Source organism: Aedes albopictus, chromosome 3 (genome assembly GCF_035046485.1).
Source record: "Aedes albopictus strain Foshan chromosome 3, AalbF5, whole genome shotgun sequence".
Classification (NCBI taxonomy): domain Eukaryota; kingdom Metazoa; phylum Arthropoda; class Insecta; order Diptera; family Culicidae; genus Aedes; species Aedes albopictus.
The window spans coordinates 231005547-231027741 of NC_085138.1; the positions used below are offsets into that span (position 1 = coordinate 231005547).

At 39.4% G+C, this 22195-nt stretch overlaps 1 protein-coding gene across 11 annotated transcripts in view; it reads right to left on the minus strand.

Annotated features, from left to right (window-relative positions):
- The window catches only part of LOC109399236 (small conductance calcium-activated potassium channel protein), an 807467-nt gene that overhangs the window by 45052 nt on the left and 740220 nt on the right, over positions 1–22195 (minus strand). For 9 of the 11 annotated variants that reach the window (XM_062859436.1, XM_062859434.1, XM_062859433.1 and 6 more), the window contains one exon: positions 2045–2180. In XM_062859436.1, the coding sequence (XP_062715420.1) occupies positions 2045–2180 (136 nt within the window). Of the gene's footprint in view, positions 1–2044; positions 2181–3484; positions 3621–22195 lie in introns of all 11 variants that reach the window. The other 2 variants (XM_062859432.1, XM_062859430.1) reach the window with 1 other exon arrangement.

Below are 22195 nucleotides of genomic sequence, written 5' to 3' on the forward strand. Positions count from 1 at the left end.
CGCATTGTAAAGTGTCCCGGAAATGTCCCGGATTTCAAAAACAGTCAAAAATTGTTTTATGTTGGACTGCTTCTGTTTTTCTCTGGTTCTTTGAAGGGTCCAAGAATCCCTCCAACTGGGAATACCTGAGAAAAATCAATTGGATTTCCTTTCCAAAGCTTTCTTTAACTTTTTATTGCATTTTGGATCAAATTTTCACCAGCTATTTCTTTCAATATTTGAACAGAAATTTTTCATAAAAAATATTCAGGAATTTCAAAAAAAAAAAAACTCTTCTAAGCTTTAGAGATGAATTTCATAAAAATTCAAAAAAATGGAAATGCATGGATTCTAAAATAACATCAAAAGAGATGATCTAGAGGAAGGTATTTTGAGGAAGCATCATGTAGAAGACCTTCGAAGGATTTATATGGAAAACATCCTTATGAACAGAGGCATCATTTTTTAATATCTTTACGTACATTTTTCGGAAACTTTGAGCTTAAAACATATTGTTTGAAATGTATATTCTTTATCTTGCATTATTATTTTTTTAAGGCTTTTTGTTTTGCATTATCTACATCAAGTCAATAGTAAATTACAGCATTCTTTTTGAAAGTTAAACAATTATTTTTAATTTTTGTTGATTTACTGAAAAACATTTTGAGTTACATAAACTGTGTCCCGCATAAGAGCAAAATATATCTGGTCACTTTAGGCTAAGCTAAGACTCATTGATTTCAACGCCTTAAAGGACGTGTGATGTACGTGAAGTGTTCATACATCATCACCTGGTATCATCGATTAGCCTAGAGATCACCACAGCAGATGGAAGCTATCACGTTTTAATACGAAGTTAGCCTATTATAGCACCTGCATCGAACCCAACTACTAATTGTACCTGGCGATGGTCAAAATGTGCGGAAGCCTATGTCGAATGTTGCCTTTTTGTACTGGACGAATCTTGAGGGGTGTCAAGATTGCCGTAGTGTAAGTAGCGGTCATACTATGTACAGCATGAAACCTGGAAGAGCGTGGATAGAAATAGAAGTGGAACAGCCACCCGCCTCTGCCAAAAAGCCTGGAATATGCGGAGTGCGAAGAAGTAGAACTGCTTGTAAGCTGAAACGTGCAGGAATAATGACGGAAACCTTGAGGGAAAAACAGCACTTCAATGAGCGCTTCTTCTGCTTATTCTTCTTCTTTGTGGCTCTACGTCCCCACTGGGACTTGGTCTGCTTCGCTTCAGATTAGTGTTCTTTGAGCACTTCCACAGTTATTAATTGAAGGGCTTTCTTTGCCAGCCATTGCATGTATTTGTATATTGTGAGGCAAGCACAATGATACACTATGCCCAGGGAGTCGAGAAAATTTTCCCGACCGGAACGGGAATCGAACCCGCCGTCTCCGGATTGGCGATCCATAGCCTTAACCACTAGGATAATTTGAGACCCCGAAGCCTTAAGAAGTCGGAAGAAACGACTACGTCAGTGCAGTCGAGAAGTGGAATGAGTCCCATTGGGAATAAATAATACGGTGATCCAATTCCAGTGGTTCCTATTCTAGCTACAAATCATACAACAATAATTTATGTTTTTGGGTAATAACTAGAAGATATCATTTGTGTTTAGATACTGTGAGTATTTTAAATGATCCTTTAGGATGCTTAACTGCTATAAATGTGGGTATTGGGAAAATATATTTTCGTGTGTCTCTGTTAAATTAAAACATGTCATCTATGCTATTACTTAAGTCTCAAGGAAATCATTCATTTCAATCAGATCTACGATTTAGCATTTAATCTTTTCAAGAGTTTAAGGGTGATACTTTTTTAATCAATAGCTACGGTTTATTCCATTCCTCTACTTATGCAATACGGATGCAGGATGCATGATCTTCGAACGGACAGTTACATTCCTACTGAGTTTATTTTTATCGGTATGTATTTTAGTTGGGTTGTTTTAGAGATCCACTACTAGTTGATGGTGACTGGTTGAAGACGGTTTTTGCTGTTGCTATAGTTTAACAGAACAATGAGAAATAGATTTAGCTTGATATGACTCACCATAATACCCGTACTGACTGCAATGCCTCGACCACAGTACGTATTCGGTACGATATCGCCGAAGCCAACGCTTAGAAAGGTTATGGCGATTAACCACATGGCGTTCAAGAGATTGGCATGTTCTTCATCATGAAACCTGTAGACAAATCGGTCAACAACCAAATAATGGATGATTTTTTTTGCTATAATCAATCGGTTTGGAGATTTGGTTTTGGAGAGAGCGAGCTTGGATTTGAAGGAATGTGTAATTCTATTACATGAAACAAAAACAAAAGTTGATATATGAGGATCGCTGTCATTGCGATTGCTGAGGGAATCTGAAAATAGCTAGCATTTGTTTTTTTTTTGTAAAGTACGTTTTGACAAACAGAGCACGAAAGGAAGAGGTGTTGATGATTTGATCGTTTGTTGCATTGTTCTGGAGATTATGAAGATAGGTATAGGATTACTTAGCCTACTTGTGCTTTTAATGAGAACCAACCAACCGTAACATTTCTTTACTATCCTTAGGATATTGAGCGCTATAAATGTTTAAGAGTTTGATTTGTCATTATTTAATTATTTATGTTTAAACCATCCTATAATGCAAACGTTCATCGTTTGCTTGCTTTATGTTTATGTTTAAATTATTTTCATATCGTTAGAGAGTTTTGAGTCAATTTACATTACACCCCAGTATAAGCGAAAAACCAAAAAAAAACAAAATCAACACACAGTTCAAACAGTATAGGGTTAATCAGGAGGGTATCGGTCATGTTTCGAAAACAGAGAATACAGAGTTGGTAAAATATCAGCCATAAACCGAAAGTGGAGTGAACGTGAGATTCCAGATATAAAGTGTCGAGCTTTGGTGAGTGTGATAGAAAAACATTTTTGAAATACTTTGGTGACCAATAGCGTAGGACAACATATCGAGAAGAATGACGGTTGCTTTTGATTTGCAGCGTTGCCAATCTTCTTGATGTGTGATCTACATCAATGTTATACGTACGTGTATGATTTGTGCTTTTGAAGTGAAATTCAAGTAGAAAAAAATTGGATTGCAGAAAGAAATACTTGATAGAGTTTTGAGCATAATAATCGTACAGAGTACTTGCACAGTTTGCATAACTTGCTCATATTCAGCCACAAATTTGAAACCATGATTGTTGGAAACATTTGTTTTCGGTTAAAATATTTGCAACAGCATGTCATAGTGGCATGCTGTAAATGTTGATATTTGATACTGCTGCTAAAGTGTTAAAGAGTGTGTTCTTAGGATGCTTATTTTATTTGTGTTTGTCAAATGTCCGTGTAGTATTGTGTGTTTTAAGCAGATTGCAGGTTGCTAAAGCCATGTGTATTGTTGCAGTGTGCTTCTTTGTGATTAGTGGTTTTGTTCAGCGATTTGCGTCAGTAGTGGTGTGGAAGGCTGTGATGAGGAGTTTGTATTGTACTTACCACCATTCCGCAAGTGAGAGTGATGCCCCGTCCGCAGTAAGTGTTTGGGACGATGTCGCCATAGCCAACGCAAAGAAACGTGATCGCGGTTAGCCACATCGAGTTTAGCAAGTTTGCGTGTTCCTCGTCGTGGAATCTGTGTGGGACATTCATTCGGTCGAGCCCATTTTTGGAGGTTCATGGAGCGTTTCGCGTTGGTGTGGGAATTCGAGGCGAAGGTTTGTCCCAGTTTAAGGGATTTGTTTTATAGCAGATATTTTTTTCAGTTTTGTACATTTTTGCCGAGAAGAGAAGATGGTGATGATGATGTGTAGATGATGTAAGAGAAAGTGGTTTAAAATAACGAGGAACGTTAGCAATATTATTATTTGCTGTTATATCAGTTAAGTATTTTTCCTGATATATTGTTGCTATATTCTGTTGGATCATTCTAACATGTCAATGCGTTATATTTTTAATTCAACTCATTAAATTTTGTTCAATCTACCCACTATAGGTGAACTGAAAGCAGGTTAGTTCTTAAAAATTAACGAAAATGTCATTGATTTAACCCATAGCTATGCATAATGAAATCACTGCCCTAGTGTACAAGAAATATGGATCGTACATAGACTTTGATCAAGAGTATAACAATCGAGACTATTGTTTTCATACTTCTTTTTTCTGTTCGGGTGAGCCACTGCGATTAGTATTTAGATCTTTTGTGGCATTACCCGTATCCTTAGTATTTAGTGCATGTCGTACTACTCCATTGTCATTGAGAGGCAATGAAGCATCGATTTCTGTACAGTTCCTGTTTTGTTATCCCAGGGGTGTAAGAAATCGATTGCGATGAAAAGGTCCCGTTATCATAGAGATTTAAATCTCAGTGAAAGAGCGCCCCTAATCAAACACAATCCATTCGCATTCTGAGAAAAACAAAACGGTGGTACTGATATTTATCCATGCATCGGAACTCTAGCCCCATCCATGTCTTGCTTCTAGTTTAGTCCCAGGACAACAAAGAAAAACCCGGGACTTTAGGCTAGTTGCAAAACTCTGTCAAATTAGAGAATGTGTTCTGCAATAAGAATGCACGTGAGTCCTTGAATTATCAGAACTTAACAGTCCTTGATAGGTTAGTACGCAATCAGATACGTAAAGCATGTTTGTTTTCCTAACATCAAGTGTAGTCTCGGATGGGCAAAGTCCGATTCTTTAACTATCAGCAAGGCAGAATAAATGCAATTTTAGAAACTGTCACCAGTAACATGGACTTTGTACCATGAATCCTTATTACCAAAACACATTACCCCAACTTGACAAACTGGATGTCACTAGGGTTCGGTTTGGTAGATCTTGAACCGTAACGCAACACATAAAGGCGATCTACCTACGTTACGGGCTCCGTTAAAGATCGAGCATATTTTAAACCCCCTCAACCATTCATCCATCAGCACGGCACGCCTGACACCTTGGATTGGGGTTCCCTGTTTAGTGGACTTTTACCCCCGGAACAGGTGGTCCGTAGTGTTATTCTTAGCCAATTGAGACAACCGCTACCGACACTACACAGCTATCTAGGCTGATCGGGAAAAGAAGTTAACATTGATGGTTAACTTTATATGGACCCGAACAGCCGCTGTTTTCATACTTAGTTTCATCTGAAAGTGTCAATAAGTTCTACCACTTTTATAGGACACTGTATAGTTACCCGAGCAAAGTCTAACAACAAAACGATAGTGTTGAGAACCACTGAACATCTCTCAACTCTCGCCGCTCTGCTTGCTCGCCGATGGCATTTCAATATGCGATCGGTTGATGCACAAAAGCAGACATTAGTTTTAGAAGTTCTGTAACCGTCAGTGTACATACGTGTCGCGTCAATGCAATGTAGCTTTTACGTTCAATAAAGTACATTTCTATTTGTTTTATGTTTACACCTGGAGTATCATTACACTATCATGTGTCTCGGCCACCCAGAACTCCAGGATGTAACAGATAGCAAATCGAAAACACGCTTTGTAATCAGCACCAAATCGTTTTGCTGTCATTTAAAATTATTAGAAATATTTAAGTTTTTAAGTCATTTCAAAACTTCACGGTGACCTTTTATATAACATCTAATGATATACCATCAGTGCAATTGACGTATTGTGTTTAGGTTTCCATATTATTCGAAAAAACTCTACATTTAACGATTTTTTCGCAGTGATAGCAAAAACAGTAATCCATTTGCCATCACTGACAGCAGAAATTGTTTTCAACTTGCTTTCACAGGAACTGCTTTCTGCTCTCATTTTTGATGTTTTAACCGTTAAAAATCAACCTGAGTAATCATAATTTGCAATATCACAACATCAAAATTTGTTTTCGATTTGCTGTCAGACTTTGCTCGGGTAAACAAACAAATTGTCAATTTATGAAACTTTTGTGATCTACACTCTACACAAAATCTCAATTTGAAAATAAATGACAATAAGGCCGGAACAAATCTCATTTTCTTCTTTTGTCACAATATTCATTGGCTCGCTAAGGGGGAGGACAATAAATAATAAATGTATTTGACGAAGAAATACCCAAACTATTCGGCAAAATCTATAAACTCATCGGATTTGTTTAGAAATTTTCTGTGCAATTCTAATTTCACCTTTAAATATTCAAATTTCTTGAATATTTTATTGGTGTCCCCCCTCAAAATGTTGAATTTCGACTAAAATTTTCCGAAGGGGCGGTGACATAAGAGAAAATCGAAATTTGTGTCAGCCTAAGCAGGTAACTCACTAAGACCAAGCCCACTCGTGGGCTTAATACTACACACGCAACAGCACGTCGTTAACGATTTTTAATTTCGTTATCCACCCATTTTCGCACCGGTCGTTCGTTTCCATGTGCGTAAAATAATGATCGCTCGTCTTTGCGCACCGGTGGTCTCTATTCTATCCGTACCATCGGTTTTTTGCACTTCTGAAAATCATCGCAATATTTTGTGTATTGGTGTTATTGCAAATCTTATTCAGTATAATAATCTGTGCTCATATTTTGAAAGAAGGGGTTTTGGATAAGACTGAAAACAGTTAGTAAAAATTGAACTCAAATAAATAATTCCCTTGGAGATTTGTACCAGTTTTGGTGCGTTTAAAGATATTATTTTCTCAATAATGTATGATTGTATTTAATCTCGGAATTCAAGCAATATTTTTGTTAAATTATGTGTTTGTTGCTTACTGTATGACTTGTAGGTTGAATTTTTATTTAAAATGATATCCGTCTCTTCGATATCCATGTTGCCTTTCTCGCAAGAAATTTATCTGAATTTGAGATTTTTAGCATCTTTTTAATAATTAGATTTATTGAATAATTACATCCCTTGCATTTCCAACACATTTATAACGTAGTTGTCTCCTTTAAAACTTCGCGGTCAAGATCTTTGAATCCTGGTCATAGTAGAAGCTGTCTTCTAACAGTCTGTGATAAGTTTGCGCAACCTTTTTTCATTAACGTGTATTTTAACTTCAGCTTATTCTATACTCAGTCACAACCTTTTAGTTACAAAGCATCAATCGGAAATCTTAATATATATTGCGATCATTTGGATGCTGGTATATGAATATTTTGTTGGAAGCAGATTCTAAGCGCTTGAAGTAGACTGTGTATTTGTCAAAGTACATAATGAACCCACTCTCCTTTTTGGCACTTCATACAAGAATTGATGTATTTTAACATCCAACACCTTGCTTTTTCTATAACGAGGAACCTACAATATGGCAGTCCTGCACACCGCCTATTTTAATTGATGGACCTTGGCAGCTCGACTACATTTTTTTTTAGATTATTATCGGTATGATTAAAGTTTGTTTTTACAAAAAAAATACGGAATTGTTTCTATGATATCTGAATTGAGTTAGGTACAGTCAAAGCATCTTTGAAAAATCGTAACTACTCTTATCTAATCTTATACATACGCAGCCAGTACGGAATCACCCTGGAAAGCAATCGTGTTACTTTTCTTGTCAATATTGATGCTTGCAGCATATCATAGATATGACACATGCATCAAAGCGGCCAGGTCTACTGCGTTGTATTTACGCGCAAAGATGATTCTTCGAAATACTTGGAGTACAGAATATTTTCTTTCGGCAAGGTACTTCTCGAATTTACAGGGGAGGAAGCCAGATAACATGTCGATGAATATGTTTTAAATATATGAAAATGTGGATAAAAGAGCTGTGAATAAATGTGTAAATTGGAAAGATCTCCCCAACTGTTGGGTTGTTTTTATAGATCTAATTCCGAACCTCCTATTCTGTATGATTGGTGTTATTCGCATGGGGTCTTCGCAGATTTTTTTCTGCTTTGCCTTATTGTTTCTACAAGGGTGAAGTTACTACCCATTTCGCACATTTTCTTCCTAATGTCTCGTTTATTTAATTTATATTCCCCCCCCCCTGACGACCACCATTTTCAAAAACAGCAATCAAACCAAAACTCCTTTGCCTTTTTCGAAATATTCACGACAAAACGAAAGGCGAGGCACAGCTCTTTTAAAGCGGGGGATCTCAGCCCGGAAAGTGAAGAAAGAAAACCTTGTGGTCACTTATTACCGTCAAACGGTATCTTTCCGGGTTAGAAAATACGCACATCTTCTCACCGGAATCTGCGACGGATGACGATAATTTTGGAACTTGTCGGAACGAACTTCGCGAGTTATTTATTTGGACATTTTTCTAAATGTGCGAAACCAAACTTTACTTGCTGCGTAGCGACCCCGGCTCAAACATGCACGTGTTAAAATAGCAAAACTCACTGAATCACTATACATTTCTTCAAATATTAGTTTCGAAACGATCGGCCGAATCAAAAACTAAAGATGTGATTATGAACAATCGTAACTATTTTTATAAGAAAATCAATACATTTTCGTTATGCATGATCCTAAAATTGGCGAAGAAGGGAAAACTTTATTCATAACATACTTGAGCAAAGCTTGTCAATTTATTATTATTTTTCTGCGTTTGTATTGTCACTCTATCACAATTGTATGTCAGACAATTTGTTGTGTTATTCGTGTAACGATCTATGATATTGTTTGGTTGAAAATTTCAAAGCAAGTAAAAATAAAAAGTTTAAATATTTGATGCAAACTAAAATAAATTCCTACCTATACAAAACAAGAAAATCATTCTCTAGAAACTATATACCGTGCAACAAATCCATACTCATGTTCTTTCGTTTCCTCTTTACGCTACCCAGAGAGTTAAACGCGAGAGAGCGCACGAGCCTACGGATAGAGACCGTACTTTGCGTGTCTCTATATTCTAAGCCCTGCTACGAACCGTACGCAAACTTTTCGCTTTCGAGCCCTACTTAGCAGCGACCGGTGCGGTTCGCTTCTTTGTTCGGGGCTCTACTTAACGTTAAAACGCTTGATTGAGCCCATGAGTGGGCTTGGTCTAATGTAGCTCGAACAGCGCCTGTTCTGACATCCAGCAGCCGAACATTAAATGTTCCTTCACTGGAAGCTATACCTATACATACCACGAATGAGCATACATTCAGTAGACATTTCAGCTCTGTGGTTTGTTTGACGCTCATATAAGTCCTTAATGAGAGAATTAAGGTGATCAGGTTCAGAACACGGGTTCGAAACCTTAAAAAATGAAAACGAACATTTACTACAGCTAACTAAATGCTGTCGTGCATAAGATACCGAAAGATGACATTAAGATCCTCATAGACGACTGCATCACTGGTAAATGTTGCTTCTATTCGAAATGAATATATCTAGCAAGAATCCAGTGAAGAATGTTCCAGGAGCTGATGATACCGGATCGATACGGTGCTGTCAGGAAGAAGGGTTGGTGCATGAACTGCCTGTCAGTGGGTCACTTGGCTAGAATTTGCTGTAAGGGATTGTGCCGAACACCGGACACTTCACTTCACAGGCAAACATTTTTCTTTAAACCCATTGTTACGTAGACGTCTACAAAACACGAAGTCAACGTCAAGCACTGCGTAGAATACCAACATATCAGACTACACCCACCACAAACCATCAAAACACCATATATATTCACCAGAAACCAACAATACACAAAACACTGTCTCCCTTGCTTCAGCCATAATACCTTACTTAAGGCGAAACTGGAGGCATTTCCTCATTTTTTGGTTTTTGATTTTTAAAAAAATAACGAAGCAATATTTTCAAAATCGGTTTTCGTACACATGTAGAGTATGGATCAAGGTATCTACTGAATTTTTTTCAGGTGGAAAATGTTTTTCGTTTTTTCAGAAACCATTTTTTTGTGAAATTTTGTTTAAAAATGGTTTCTGCAAAAACTAAAAACATTTTCCATCTGGAAAAAAATCAGGAGATACAGATGGCCAAAATGTTTGGGATAAGCAACTTTTTTTCTCTCACAAAAAAAAAAAAATCAACATGCTGTAACTTTTCATAGAGTGCATCAAAAAATCTCAAATTTTGACTGTTTGTTCAGCTTCATATGTGCATGATTGGTACAAATTTGGGCTCGATTGATTATTTTTTCGCGAAATAAGAACCGTTCGGGTAAAACACAATTATTTAGACAACTATTTTTTGAACTGTCATATCTCGGAAACCAGTTAACCGAATTGAATTATTTTTTTAACGTTTATCAACAATATATTGATACTTAATACGACATTATAAAATGTAATATTTTCTTACAGCGAATTAAGTTATACCGGTTTGAAATTTTTACCCATATAGAGGAAAATAAGTCAGGAATACCACACAAAAAATTACTAAATGTATTCTTCTTTCAATTTAAATAGGCTCTAATATATCTAATTAGAGATAACTTGAGAACAGAAGTGGAAAATCTTTGGATATCAACTCTAAAATGTATTGACATTGATGTAAAAAAATATTTTTTCACGAGAAAAATCCAAAAAGAGTCATTCCATGATAACTTTTTTCTACGTTTAAAAAGTACTTATGTTTTAATAGTATGTGAAGCATTTACACATACTCAATCCTGAATTTCCTGTTCGGTACTTTTTTGACGTGTACGTTTTTTTGTTAGTGTACGTTCAAAATTTCATTCAATGCGGTTCACTGGTTTCCGAGATATGACAGCTCAAAAATTAGTTGTCTAAAAAATAGTGTTTTACCCGAAAGGTTCTAACTTTGCGAAACATTAATCAATCGAGCCCAAATTTGTTCCTATGATGCACATATAATAGGTTGACAAACAGTCAAAATTTGAGATTTTTTTATGCACTCTATGAAAAGTTATAGCATGTTGAACTTTTTTGTGAGAGAAAAAAGTTGCCTATCCCAAACATCTTGGCCACCCCCTGTACCTTGATCCATACTCTACATGTATGTACACGAAAACCGATTTTGAAAATATTGCTTCGTTATTTTATAAAAAATCAAAAACCAAAAAGTGAGGAAATCGATCCCGTTTCGCCTTAAGGAAAGTTCTGCTATCCACTGCTGTTGTACGAAGCATGATGCTGGCCAGCAGAGCTTTGCTGAATTCATGCCCGCAGTATGACCATATACTACTCAAAACAACGATGGATGATGTGCAAAACTTAGTAAGAATTTCGGGTGAACTATTCAGCTTATTCTAATCTCGCCGGGGACTGCGAGACGACATAAACATTATTGCCAGAACATTTGGAACGGCGGCAGAGATGTACATCCGCCCGAAACGCGAAGCAGCAAAGATCGGACTGGTGGTGAATGCGTCAAAAACAAAATACTTACATGCTGATAGGCGAGATTAAATACGACCGGATCCGACTTGGTAGTAATGTCACAATAGACAGGGTTAGGGGAAGGTAGGGTGATATGTACCCCTAAGCAAACGTGGTAAAATAACTAAGATTAAGACGATTTTATGGGTGCCTTGCGTTTTGGCTAATTTGACTAAGAGACGCCAACTTTTGGTCCACGTGATATCAATTCTACGTAATCAAATTAACAATTTAAAACAGTGTTACGTTTTAGGTACTGAAAAACTGTTGAGGGCAAAACGCACCTTGAGGTGGGGCAATACGACCTCTGGCATTTCCCGCATTGAATTCTAATGAAATATCAGGCGGCTCCACCTTATTATTTACGGCAGCAAATGGCAGGTGTAGGAGGCGGATGGTAATTAATAGGTTGATTCCATATAATTAGACCAGACACGAATGCCACATAAGTGGTAAAGTGTCTTTAATAAATATTAATAATAAATAATATAATTAGAGCGCAATCGCTTAAATTGGGTGCGCTTCAAATTAGACAATCTTTCCAAATGTGGAAAATCATCGTTTTCCACGCCTTTCATTCGAATATTTTTGTCATTCTTGAGCATGTCTGGCTCAGTTTTACGTCTAGTTTGCTTGGATCTGTGGGAACTTCATTTATATATAATTAAATAGTGTGAGGGCGTTTTGGCCCAGGGGTGCGTATTACCCCAGGATACCCTACCTTCGGAGGTGGTGGAGGAATTCGTCTACATCGGATCCTTACGGTTACGCATCAGTGCACCTGATACCAGGGCATCAGGATAAGCAAGGTGCAATTTCTAGCCATACCCATACCGTGCGCCTCCATTTCCTCGAGTACAAGTGCTTACAGTCATAGTGAATTGCAACCAAGCTTGCAACGTGTCAGGCGACGAACCCTGTGATTTATAAATCGTAGTAATGGTAGAAATGGAATAAAACTTTTTTTTTATTCTTAATCACTGAACTTAATTTACAGCTCTATTGGCCACTTGGGCACTACGTGAGCGATTGCAATTGACAGTTGCACTTACACTTTGTACAGCGCCTAAATGTATTCTATTCTATTCTTCTATATCAAACTGGTTGCCTTCGTGCTTCTTTCACTGTTCTACTCTATTCATGGTAGAATGAAGAGCACGAGGATGTGGATGGGTGGCTGTTGTTCTTTTTCCAGTCCGATTGGGGGTCCATTATGAGTTGCAGTTCGCCGATGTCCAGGTATCCGGGTCCGTTTGAGCTGTAGGCTCAGAAGAGGGTCAGTGTCGGCCGCTCTCGGTGGGAAAAGCAACTGACGAAAAATTGCAAGTGCCGGGGCTGGGAATCCAACCCATGACCATCCGCATATGAAGCGAACGTGTGACCAACTACGCCATGGGCCCCGGCGCTGGAATAAAACTTGCACCGCAGTTATTTTGACTAGTGATCCTCCCCCCATCCCCTCCAGCGCAACTGGGGTAGATAGTAGGTGCTGCTATCATCTTCTGCGGTTTAATATGCGTTAACATAAGTTCCGTGCGTAATGGGCCACTTGGCCTGATCTCAACTTCCTGAGGCCTCTTTTTGCGGGGACGGCATCAGCGGGTCATATGGTACTAGTTTCCCTAGCTACATGGACTCAAGGAACGAGTTTGGAGCTGTTATCTCGCTTCTGCTTACAGGTAAGAAGAGTATCAGGGAAGAGCATCGAAGACGCCGTCGGACCCATAGAACATGTGAAAAGTGAAAGGAAAGGAAGTCGTTACATCTTGCGAACAAGAAAAGCAGCTCAAGTGGAAAAACTCCTAAAAATGACGACATTGTTTGACGGCACTGAAATAGAAATAAAACTGCATCCAAAACATATTTCCAGTCGCTGTGTATTATCAACTTTCGATTTGATTACGAAAACCGAAGAATACATCGTAGAAGAACTGCAACAGCAAGGAGTGATCGCAGCAAGGAGAATCCTGAAAAGCAACAAGGAAAACACCCCTGCAATCATTCTGACCTTCAAAAGGCCCGTGTATCCAAAATCAGTCAAGGTCAGATTACTCAACGTTGAGACGCGGCCTTATTACCCAAACCCGATGTAGTGCTTCAAATGCTTCGAGTATGGTCACCCCCGACAGTGCTGCGGTAATGCTCAGCTGTGCTACAATTGCTCGAAAGACCACGAAAAAAGAGAAGTGTGTGAAGACGAACCTTTCTGTCGAAACTGCGAAGGCATGCATCGTCCCAGTAGTCGACAGTGTGAAATCTACCAAAGAGAATCAAAAGTGATCCATACAAAAATCGACTACAATCTTTCCTACGCCGAGGCCCGTAATAGAGTCGAGTCTGGAAACGGGAGCTACGCGCGAGCCGCAGCGCTTCCCACACGGTTACAGAAGTTACACAGATTTGTGTACTACTAGATCAGCCTCACCGCTGTGTCAAATGTACACAGATACTTTTCCGGCTCCAGCGCTGGCATGAAAACAAAATTAACAATTATTTTTGCATTGATCGATTCCTGATAATGCATGTCATCGTTCAGAGAAAATTAGTTATGAACTTTGCTCCCATACCCGCGCTAGAGCCAGAAAAGTGACTGTGTACATTAGACACAGGGGTGGAGGCTGATCTAGTAGTACACAAATCTGTGTACATTGTTCACAAGCCTGTGTTGTTTCGTTTTAGGGTGCAGACTTGATCAAATTAGGGTTGACGCTCTTTCTGCTCAAATGGAAGAGCAGCGAATCCAAATCGAGCAACTTCGACAGGATCTGAAAAGAAAAGAAGCCGTAGAAGACAAACTGAACCGATTCATCGAAGAAAGCAAAAAGAAGGACGAAAAAATCGATGAACTTCTGAAAACCATCCGAGAAAAAGACACAAAGATCGTCGAACTAGAAGCCAAGGTAGAAATCAGAAGAATCAGAATTTGAAGGGACCACTAAGAAAAGAACCACTCGTTCGCAACAACAACATACAGGAATGTCACCTCCCTCCAGACAATCTTCGAGTAACACTGGAAGCCCCTACATCACCGGACGAACAACTAGTTAATCTTCCCAGGGAGCAATTGGTACAACAGAACCAGAGAAGGAACATGCTCGTCGATTTCGCAATCCACCTCCTGATGAATCCAAGCAATAGATCGAACTCCACGTCATCATCTACGCCTAATACCTAAACCAACATCGCCGCAACATCACCGCAACATCAACGCCCGGTTTGAGGAGTGGGAAAGTGTAGTACCACCACTTCTTGGAGAAGTGCAGCAGGTTGGATAAACCGTCCAGGACGTCTTACTCCAACCCGTTGATGGTGTAACTTCCTCTGCGGCCGGCGAACGGCCCATGCGACGAGATCTCGAAACAATATGTTCTGAAAATCGCCATCCGCCTCCAAACTTGATCCCAATCACCAATCCAAAAAATCTCCTACCAACTCAAATCCTAACATTAGCACTTGATTATCGTCTGTCGAGCATACGCTAGCGAATGTCTCCAGCGGAGAAACCTCCATTAAGGTGGACTACTCTCCATCATTGCCTTCAAACCACTGCCAAATACCGTCAAAATGCACAAATCTCAATCCGGATGTTGTACCCTTCCGCCCTTGCCAACTTGCAGTTGCTGCACTCCCAGATACCGGTGTGGGGTCCGAAAACTCCAGTCATGTCTCCACACCAGCCCTGACCCTAGACTAGATGCTTACATTCCTACGGCGGCAGCTGGTGCGGGGAACTAGCCCTTCTCTCAGGCAAGTTCCACTATACATATACCCAGAGAACAAGTTACTTTCGCTTCGAAACCATCTACAACAGAATCAGCCAGCCAGGAGTATCGAATACCTGCTCAGGAATATCAACCAACCCTATGGATCTGGTAGAAAACAACATTGCTTCAATCTCTATCGGGTTGGGGTTTGTAAACCTCAGGCAAGTCTCCGCACCAGCTCTGACCCTAGATGCCCACATTCCTACGGCAGCAGTTGGTGCGGGGAACTTGTCATTTTCTCAGGCACGTACAACCTCCAATCCGTCAGAAGAACATTACTCTCCCGCCCTACCACATTCGTTTACAGAACACCAGACAAAATCATCCCTGGATATTTGAGACGTAGGTTCCTCGTCTAACGTGCCAATCCATGAGTCATTCGCAATTCAGTGGAATGTGCGAAGTGTGTGAAAAAACTACAACGAGCTCCGAAAAATGGTGGACTTTCAATAACCATTTGTCTTAAGGAAATGATGACGAGCAGTACCGACAACCTCCTCAAAAGCAATTACGAATGGATCTACTGCAGTCGTTCCGAAAGTTTGGAAAAGGAATCGCCGGCCTCGGAATTCGCAAGGACGTCCAACACGTCTACACGGAATACCACGGTTATCTCAATATACGTGCCTCATAGCCTTAACAACCAGGAGCTAATCGGTAAGTTGCCAAATCTTTTACATACACTTGAACCATCATACCTACTGTGCAGAGACTTCAATGCATCACATGAAGTCTGAGAAAGCAGCAAATCCAATCAACGAGGGCGATAACTGTTGGAATGGGCAATAGAAAACAACCTCGCAGCGCTAAGTAACGGATCTCTAACACACTATCACTGTACATCAGGCTTGATTCGTTGTATAGATGTCTCCTATGCTTCAAACTAACAAGCTACTAAATTCAATTGGTATTGTGATGAGGATCTGCATGGAATTAACCACTTCCCAATTAATATTACGACCAAAAACCTCTCCCCAATATCACAGGTGGATATATAAAGATGCCGATTGGATCAGATTCCATCAAATTGTCTCTCAGAGGCTTACCCCTAACGGTGAAAGCAATATCCATGACATTACTGAAGCAATCTACGAGACAGCGATAGAAACGATCCGGAGGACCAAAGGCATCTATGGGAAGAAAATCAAATATGGTGGAATCATGAAATCAAAGAAGTAATTATATGGTTCGGCAACATCCCTTGTCAATAACCCGGAACTGCAACCGAAATTGAAGTAAATTAGTATTGCAGATCTAATCTACATAGTTAGACCACACATAACATAGTGGAACTCTGGCTCAAGAAGTTGATGCCTTTCCGATTTCGTACACTGGTATACAGGGCATCGAAATGTCAAATGCGTTACACGCTCGCGTCAGAATACCCATTTTTTCATTGCTATCACTGTCGCTCATCAAGAGGCCCCATTAAAAATACCCATGAAAAAAATACCCATGGGTATTTTTAAATGGAGCCTCTTTATGAGCGACAGAGATAGCAATGAAAAAATGGGTATTCTGACGCGAGCGTGTATAACATTGTTGCCATACCATTTTTCAGCATGTATACCATTTTTCATTGCTGTGAAGTAAAACAAAGACCTCAAAGATCTAGACTGGCAGCACGAGGAAATCTTAAAAAGGACATACATTATGATGAAACTTTGTAAACTCAAGTCAAAAATACGTTTTCTAGCCTTCAATATGAAGGGAGTTCGATATGTGAAAAGTGGATGTGTTAATTCGAAGATTTCAATGAATTTTAGTCAAAATGAATAAGTGGAATTCCAGCAGCTAGTTTTGCGCATATATCAGATGCCAATCTTCGTTCCTGTATTCTTTGCCAAAACTGTAATACTGGTTGGATCAGCTGTTTTTTGTTTACGAAAATAAATGACAGTTTGACGCCTTTTATAAAGGATATAACAGTTTCGCGTGCTGGAAAATGATACAACTTTTTCCTTTGCTCTGACCATGGAGTTCCACTTATGTTATGTGCCAGTCAGTTCATTTAGAATAGTGAATTGAAATCTGTTGTTCTCAATGCGGTCGGCTATGTCTGCGGCAGTAGTAACTACGAAACTATGATATGATTCCAAACCCAGTCATAACACTAAACGAATACGATTATTATAATCTCCTCTCCATTCATCTGCCGGGCACGTGATTCAACAAAAACAAATCACGTCTGAGCACTGTTCCTGTTTCAATAGACATAAATTTTAAACCATTTATTTGTAGCTTTGACTTTTAATTTCACATCGGCTTACTATTTTATGTTCCTCCCCAATAGCGAAACTATATGCAAACAAACAGCAAACCTCCAGAGAATTCTAATTCCTCGATCAATGCAGAAATATGTTTTGTTTCAACCACTTCCTTTGTCTTGCTGCAAAATCACACATAACACTGCGGCCACCTCTCACTAGAACCGAGAGGCTCAGAGAAAGAAGTGCGACACACAATCTGAGAGACATTTGTATGCCTGCCAAGGCATACGGACGGGATCAGAATCTATTTCCGTTGACATTTGCCTCTCTGTTTGGCATATTGCGATCAAAAGCCAAAGCCGACGCCGGGCAAGAGCAATCTGTTGAAAGTTCCCATGAGCTTTCGTCCTGAGACGATGACAACGACCAGCAGTGTGTTGTGATATTTTGTGGCTCTGTACAATGAATATGCTTTTTGTTATAGGGGTTCGAAGGATGAGGAAAACAAATCTGTGCACGGTCATACCGTCAACAGTATGTTTGAAATGGATCGAGCTTAAACTTGCAGGTTGATGAGTGATAATACTTCCATAGACGAGACGAGGGATTTTATTCATGTTTAGTGTACATCATTGCACCATTTGGTGGCAGATAGTGAAGAGAGTGACAAAAATCCACACCACTACTGGAGAAAGAAAAGTTAGTCCACATTAAGATAACTAGAAACCCTGGAAAATTGAACACTTGGTTTCAAGCGAACAGAACTTTCCATTCAATCTTACAACACTTATTTGTTAAATGTTATTTTAACAGCTCATATATTTCTAATCAAAAACGGAGATTTTTCACAGTCACAGTTGGAAAGAGAAAAACATCTCAAGGGAGTGATGGTTGATGCAACTGCAGATCTAGAAAACTTCTGCTTTCCCATAACCATCACGGGAATATGTTTGTCGGCGAGGTAGGATGGAAAATCCAGGATAACCTTATGACATTTCGAAAAATTTGGTTAATCCCGCACAATTCGGTATAACACTGTACGATGTTTTCAACATTCGCATCTCTTATCGGTTGTTTGCTGACGATTCACTTATAGGTACAACCCAGAAGCCACCGTGCGAGCAGCGCCAAACGAGAGATGTTCTGGGAGTTTGATTGTTGAATTGGGAGCTTGAAAGAAGCCACTGCCTCTGCCCGGTCTGTTGGCTGTAGGGGACTCTTTCGCTTATTGCTTATATGTGAAAGCACTCTTGGTGTGTGGTGTGTTTGATTCTAGATACATACGTATTCGCATGCGAGAAAGTACCATTTTCCACCTGTGAAACACTTGGTCCGGCTCTGGAAGCAATGTTGGGACTTTTGTGTATTTATGGGATATGAATAATAATCCGATCGTATCAGATATGATTCAATTTCGTTGCGACGGCAGAAGATTCCGATGTTGAACTTCTAAGGCTTTTTTATGCAGGAGCGTGTGCCTGAAAGGCTACGTTATGTGTTCCGTTGTAGAAAACATATTAAACATAATATCATATTATGATAGATTGTGGAAAATGCATGATGCATAACTTTTGATTATGGATTATGCTGACTAATGGTTTAATCATACACCGTTGTTTAAGTGTTTCTGACACATTCTACCGTGACGTTACAAAGTTTTGACGCCTTTTCTGTCAGATTTTCTACTATAACGCGCAAATTCGACCGTAAACCCTCAAATATTTTTACATATTCGGATTCCTTGTAAAATTTCCAATAAGTTTTATCTGTTAAACTGTTAGGTTTTATTAGAAAAGTATGTTAAAAATGGGAATTAGTAGCGTGTCGTTACAACGTTGTAACGTCACGCTACTCATTCCCATTTTTAACATACTTTCCCAATGAAAACTAACTGTTCAACAGATCATACTTTTTGGAAGTTTTACAATGAATCTGAAATATTTGAGGGTCGAATCTACGAGTTATAGTGGATGTGACATGTGCTTCACACATGTCATTGAACGATGTCCAATTTCAATTCCTTCTTGGCGTCATGCTGAGTCAACGCTAGACATCGGCAGTCACCAACCCATAAGGCTGATGGCTGTTACATTGCATAAGCGTTTCCCAAGTAAGTGTCAACTTACGGGGTTATTGTTTTATGGCTGTTCCCAGGCAGGGCTGTTGCCAAGGCGCCATGCTGTGCGACAGCGCTGACTCGATGGTCTCTCTTTCAACATATTCTCTCTCTTCCGATCAGTGCATCGATCACTGATTGGTTAACTTGTAAATAAGGACTTCAGATACCTCCAGTAAATAGGGGTTAGCTTAAGTTAAGATTTTGAATAAAGATTCATTCGGGTGACAACCTTCAACAAATCGTGTCTTCTAAAATGAGATATCACGACCTGCTCTACATGGCGAATCGTAGACAGGCTAAGTTCTAATTTAAATTTGACTTAGTAGAATAATAATTACAAGTGCAGTGTTCACTAGTGAGGACAATGAAAGTGCCATTAACGTTATTTGTAATTTCACTGCTAATGCTCGGACTGGTGGTATACGTTTACTATCTGCTCCTAATTGAGTGGCAAGCCAACGCGAGAGAAGCAGCGTGGGTTTTCCAATCTTAAAAAGTGAATCGTGCCGATCAGTGAAAAGTGAATTAGTGACTTTAAAAAAAAAAAAAAGAAGATGGGCAAGACTAGCTCGAAATCAAACGTTGTTCACAACGCGGACCCACAGATCCGAATCGAGAACAAACAGGAATTACACAGCGAGTACCACGAAGATCATGCGGTGAAAATAAACATTTTGTTAGTGCTCGTTGGTCTTAACTTCGTTATAGTCATATATCAAATTTGGCACAAACGAATGCAACGGAAAGTGGCGAAAAAAGTTCAATCGATCGCGAACTTGGACAAAGTTTAAGGCAGAAACAAAAAGCTATAAGACAATTGTGAACGTCATGCATCAGTGAGGGACGATCATAGCAATATTGCGTCCCCGTCGTCGGCATCAGTGATCAGTGAAAGCGTAAATTTTGTGCGATAGCAGCCGCGCCAGCTCCGATGTGTCCGTGGAACCCAGCCTACCGGCACGCCGATCGGGAACGGTGGGTCTGCATCTAATCGGCAACTAGGAGTGAGCACCAGCGAAGACGATGAGGGTTGAGGAGTGCGCCTCCGCCATTCGTGCGAGAAATCATCAGAAGCTGAGAAAAATAAGCGTAAGTGCATGCACACTACAAAAAAAAAAATAAACTATTCTAAGATAGCTTTGTAGTCCAGATGAAAACCAATCTCGAAGGTCTTAGGGAAATTTATAATGACCTTAAGTCAAAAGCCAAAGTGAGGTCTTCTAAAAGATTGATATCAAAACAAGCAAAATTGGCTAGTGTTTTGCTCACACAAATCAATAATTCAGTAAAACTAGATAATAGCCTTGAAAATCAGATAATCGTGGAAAAATCTAAACATATTTTCAAAGACATTCAAAAACTAATAGAACTAAAGAGACTATCAGAACGCGTCTCGTTTAAGGGTGCTGTAGCAGCAATAACCGTAACAAACAGATTTAAAAAGTACATTAAAATGACGTCCATTCTGGATATTATTAAAACTGCTTCAACACTCGTACCAGAGTTTGATGGCAGTAGTGAAAAAGTGAATAGAGTAATCTCGGCAATCAAGGCTCTTGAAGCGCTCATTAACGACGCCAATAAACAAGCCGCCATACAAGTGATATTATCAAAATTATCGGGGAGAGCACGATCAGCCGTTGGCGATAATCCCCAAGAAATTAAAGAAATAGTTGATGCGTTAAAAGCTAAGTGTTCGACCACTGACCCTCCTGAAGTAATTCTGGCAAAACTAGCTACTGAAAAACAAACATCAGAATTGGCTAAATTTACTGAACAGGTGGAAAAGCTTACTTTACAGCTTGAGAACGCTTACCTTGCAGAAAACGTACCATTAGCTACCGCTACGAGGCTGGCCGTTAGAGCCGGAACGAGTGCATTGGCCAATGGACTTAGAAATAAAGAATCCCAGCTGATTATCAAGGCTGGTAAATTTGATGCCCTTTCCGAAGCGATCGCCAAAGCGAATGAGCACGAAAAGAGCATACCAAATAATGCGGTATTGCATTATAGAAATACATCTAGCAACCACAACCGAAATAATCAGCGAGGTCGTACATTCCGGGGTAATACAAATCGAGGTGGATACGCAAATCGCGGGCGATATCAAGGAAATCAGTACGGTTCCAATGCATTCCTTGGTAGAGGGGGTCAGTCTTACCGTAATGGTAGAGGTGGTTATAATTACCGTGGGGGGAACAATTACCCCAATAATCGTGTTTTTTATGCTCAGCAGGAAAACATGTATGCCCCCCAGCATACGGGGAACGTTGGGGGAATAGCGAATATGACACAAGTCAACGGACAACTGCCCCAACAACCAAACCCACAAATTTCTCAACAGAGCCCACAAGTAGCTCTAGCAAACATTGCGAGACGTTAAAATGTTTCAACGTTAATACATCTTGTAGTAATTTTATAAACATTCATTTAGAAGCTTCAAATAAAGTGTGTACCCTTCTTGTGGACACTGGAGCAGATATTTCCTTATTAAAATCAAGCATAATTAGTCAAACCGAGCTTGTAAATAAAACTGAAACATGCGAAATTACAGGCATTACTGAACAAAAATTACAAACTATCGGAACAATATCAACAGACATCATTTGTCCTGATAGCGTTCTAATTAATCAAAAATTTCAGCTGATTCCCGACGAATTTCCAATACCAACGGACGGAATTTTAGGAAGGGATTTCCTCACTAAATTCCGTTGTAACATTAACTACGACTCATGGATACTGACAGCATTCTATGATACTATAGAGATAGAATTCACCATCCAGGATAATCTAGGTGGACATTTCGTAATACCACCCAGATGTGAAGTTTTGAGAATTATTGACTCTGGGTTACTCCATGGAAATTACTACATGGACTCGGCAGAAATTC